Source organism: Salvia hispanica, unplaced genomic scaffold (assembly GCF_023119035.1).
Source record: "Salvia hispanica cultivar TCC Black 2014 unplaced genomic scaffold, UniMelb_Shisp_WGS_1.0 HiC_scaffold_416, whole genome shotgun sequence".
NCBI classification, from domain to species: Eukaryota; Viridiplantae; Streptophyta; class Magnoliopsida; order Lamiales; family Lamiaceae; genus Salvia; species Salvia hispanica.
The window spans coordinates 655-5000 of record NW_025952153.1 but is presented as its reverse complement, the minus strand read 5'-3'; the positions used below and the strand labels follow the sequence as shown (position 1 = coordinate 5000).

General features: G+C 37.2%; 1 protein-coding gene across 1 annotated transcript; it reads right to left on the bottom strand.

Annotated features, from left to right (window-relative positions):
- Positions 1–214: 214 nt before the first annotated feature.
- LOC125199178 lies at positions 215–4101 on the bottom strand. The gene is made up of 4 exons (XM_048097294.1): positions 4039–4101; positions 2041–3345; positions 1052–1936; positions 215–632 (listed from the first exon to the last, which is right to left on the bottom strand). The coding sequence occupies exons 2-4, from the start codon at positions 3328–3330 to the stop codon at positions 582–584; spliced, it is 2226 nt and encodes a 741-aa protein (XP_047953251.1). The 5' UTR covers positions 3331–3345; positions 4039–4101; the 3' UTR covers positions 215–581.
- Between the last annotated feature and the right edge of the window lie 245 nt (positions 4102–4346).

Here is a 4346-nt window from a genome sequence, read left to right as displayed (position 1 = left end):
TTTGCATTTATTATTGATTTTGATTTTGATTTTGCTTTTGCTTTTACGAGGGTCAGACTCATTAGTAAAAGATGGCAACCCAATATTAAGCTAGTTTTAGCCCAATAATTTATTAAATATGGAGTACTTTTTAGAGTATTAATTCATAAACATTACTGTTTTGAATTTTTATAAGGAAGGCAAAACCAAAATAGGATTAGGAGTTAGGAACAAATATCATTCAATTCAAATGTTGGATAAATTCGGAAAAATGCTTTGAAAAATACAAGTCAATGAATAGCGCAGTGTACAGAGGCCTGTTCTTGGATCCCATATACAAATAACAAATGTGAGTAACAATCTATTCTACATAAGTCACCAAATATTGTGTGGACAAAATCAAGTAAATCCTACTACTAAAAAGGGAGGCCAAGTCACCCATCTAAGAATTTTGAGACGAGTCCTGAAAAAGCAATGAGAGCAAGATAAGGATCTACCTTTAATCCAAGGTGTCTGCATTTTCTCTGGATGTTGGTCCGTCACTAAAAATTGTGTATGTGCTGTAAATATTCCAATGGAAGGTTGTTCATGTCCGAATTCAGCTAAAATCGAGTGTGTAGAGATCCTTGTAATGTTCTTGAAGGTACAGTAGCCTGCCTCAGCATACCACACCAAAGTTAACCAGATATCATCCATGAAAATGATTTTGAGAAAACCACAAGAATATTACTATGTTCAATACAAAAAGGTTCAACTCATGACTTAATGGTGCGAGCTGAGAATATACTGTAGGAGTGTAGAGTGGTTAAAGTCTTAAGAGAAAATTTAAATATCAAATCTAGGCAAGAATTTTCTGTATAAATCAATTTTGATAGAGTAAGTAAAGCTTCTACACTCTTTGGAAACTCAACATAATACATTCAAAAACAGACAGTAGGTATACAGCTATAGAAAAACATTGACTAAGATGAGTAAAACCTGTGTGCTTCTGGAATAGCACGTTATGTTCTTAAAATGTTTTTGAGTCATCATAACCCTTGTTTTCAACTAAAAAGAATGGCCCAGTGCTCACCTCTGTAAATTGAAATGGCGATGTGCTAGCATTAGCCCCAGTGTTTGATGTGGTACTGCAAGGATGCAGTTGCTGCTGAACCAAATCCCCACTTATTCTTGCACTAATCCCAGTATATTCACTTTGTGATAGTCCACCAAAGGGGTGAACGTTCGAGGTAGAAGGTAGACTTTGAAGTACATTGCCCCTCAAATTGCTTGATCTTGGAGAAAATGCATCCCTATTGTACAATGAAGATGTGGTATAGTCAGCCAGTAGTCCCCGAAAGATATTTTGTGGAGCCATCCTTGGCATAATTGGGTTTTGAGTAGCTATGACTCCACGACCGATTGGCGAACCAAACAGATTGATTGCTGAGGCTGAGGCCACAGCATCATTCCCTTCAGACTGTCGACTTCTGCTATTAATAAATCGGTGTATCACTCGCTGTATGCGTCGTCTGTCATGCAAAGTGAATGCCCCAGACCCAGAGGCAGGCGAAGTGGTTTGAAGATGCCCAACTGAATATCTTGGTGATTGAGAGTGTCCACTTACTTGACTCAATGGGGTGTCAGGTACGTATGCCTCATTGAGATCGAAAGTTTCACGGACAGCACAACCAGGTGATGAGCCAACTGATAAATTGTTAATTGGTCCATGATCAGGAGTAGAATTCAGACCTTGGGCATTTGAGGAAGCGAGGGCTGTTGGCCTACAGCCATCACAATACCAATTTCCTTCTGGTACCTCACGCCCAAGACCAACACAGTAAGTATGTGCAGGTGAGTCGCAGAGGTCGCAAAGAAGCATAAACGCATCATCCCCACCATGTAAACACTCAGTACAAAGAACATTTTCGTAAGGATCAAGATAGCCCCTAAGCTCCTCTTCAGATGGCTGATAAACCTGACAGTGTTTATTAAGAATGAGATAAGTTGAGTATCTTAGAGATAGAAAAAAGAGATTGTTTCTTGATCATATAAAGTTATAGTAAATGTATATCCTGATACCTGATCACGCTCAGGAACTGGAAAAACTGCATCCCTTAGATCATGCCCACCATCTGTTCGTGCAGTTCTACTGATGGTTGTGAACCTTTGCTTGCAGAGAGGGCAGCGAGATTCCACTTTCGACCACTCCATGATGCAAGCAAAACAAAAGTAGTGACTGCAACAATTTAAAACTCCTTTGACTGTTTTTTTACCCTCTTCAGATAAACAAATCCCACAAACTTGCTTCCCGATCTCAATGTTCAAATCCACCACCTTTTGTTTACCCTTCCTTCCTGGGCACTTTAAAGGCACTAACTTTTCCTCTTCCATCATTTTCAAAGAACCAGAGCTTCTTAGATTAGTTTTCAACCTTTTACAGAACCGAGTACCTTCTTTAATCTGTTCTCTTTCTTCTTCTGATATCGTGTATTCATAATCAGATGATTCTGAGCTCACAAAATCAGAGTCAGACTTCACAGTTACAGTTGCTTTCTTCCTCCTTCCCCAAACCCACTTCTTTGTTGTTTTCCTTTCTTTTGAAGCATGTTTTTCATCTTTAAATTCCTTTGAAAGCTTAGACCTATTTTTTGGCCTTAAAACTCGTTTTCTTACTGGCTTCCTACTGTTACTTGTCAAAACCTCACCTGGAGTACGTTCCTCATCCTCAGAATCATCAGACTCATTATAGTCATCATCATCATCATCATCATCGTCATCATCATCATCATCTTCTTCTTCTTCTTCTTCTTCAGTAAATGCAAGTTTATCTTTTTCTTTAGGATCCTCATTATAAGAATCCTCATATATCTCGGTTCTTGAAATTTGGGATTTCTTTCTTGGGTTCTCATCAACAAAGTCGTCCTCATCTTGTCGACAAAAAAGTTCACTATCATCATCGTAATCCTCTTCTTCTTCAAGTGAGACTTTATTTTTCTTTTGTTGCCTCAACCCAGAAACACAATAATCGTCATATTCCTCTTCCTCTTCACTGTCGGTTACCTGTTTCTTTCTAGACTTCACAACCATATTTTTCTTTCTTGTCTGAATTTTTTTTTGCCTTCTTGGCATGGCAATCTTTTTAGTCTTATCCTTCTTTTCTATCCACTCTTCTTCCTCATCATCAAATTTCCCAAAACTCCCATCTGATTCATCCTCGGCAAGGGAAGAACAATAATCGTCTTCAGACAAATGAATCTCTTCATCTTCGTCCACCCTATAATCTTCATCAGACTCATCTGAATCTTGTTTCTCCAATCGGACTTTGTTTCTAGTCTTGCGTTCGTAACCAACCTTGCCTCCCCTAGCCATCTGTTCAGGCACCCGCTGTTAAATGATGGTATGATTCAAAATTGGAACATATAAATAACATCGCATATACCAAAATAAACTTAATTGAGGTGTTAACATCCAGAACCCACACTTCATATCTTTCTCTTTTAAGCTAATAGATACATATCCAAATTTCAATGATTAAGGTTTATACACGAAAGCAATAAATCAGTTAATCAAACAGAAAGATCACTGTTTTACCAATTCCCAGTCCATGAATTTACATCATATCACCAAATTAAACAATCCAGAAGATCGATCCCATTTAATTTCTACAATAACTCAACAAAATAGGCGAATCAAATCACAACAATATCAAATGAAATCCCAAACTATTACTCTATAAGCAATCAAACCAAACCGATCTGATTCATCTCGAATTTGATAAATCCCCAAAAAAAACCTAGATGACATCGAATCAGAAAATCCTCACCCTTCAGTAATTTGTTCGAATTCCAGTCGAAAAACAATCATAATCAATAAGCAGAAACGATTTTATAAAACAAAATAATGTGTTGACAACGTAATTCCATCTTCGAATAATAATTTACCGATAATTCCGAAAAAAATCTGGTCTTTCTCAGGAAAAATAAGATAACGAATGAAGCAATAGGAGAAGATAAAGTAATAATATAAATGGTAACAGTGAGGCAATATACAAGTTGAAGAGAGAGAAAGGAAGGGTACCAGCGTCGAGAGAGAATGCTGAAATAAGCAAAAACTAATTTGTACACAGCTGCTGCTCCTCTCTCTCTTCTCTCTCTCTCTCTCACCACACTTATATATAGATGCAAAATAGATACGTTAAAAGGAAATTCAATCAAATTATGAAAACGAGGACTGTAAAACCTTAAATCCTGAGAATAAAACTCGTTCGGTTTTACTGAATGCCGGTAAAATCATGACTGGATAAAAATTGTGATCGTTTTTAAATAAAAATATGTATATTAGAAAAGTCCATCCTTCCATCCGCTATTAATAATCTTAGGAAATGC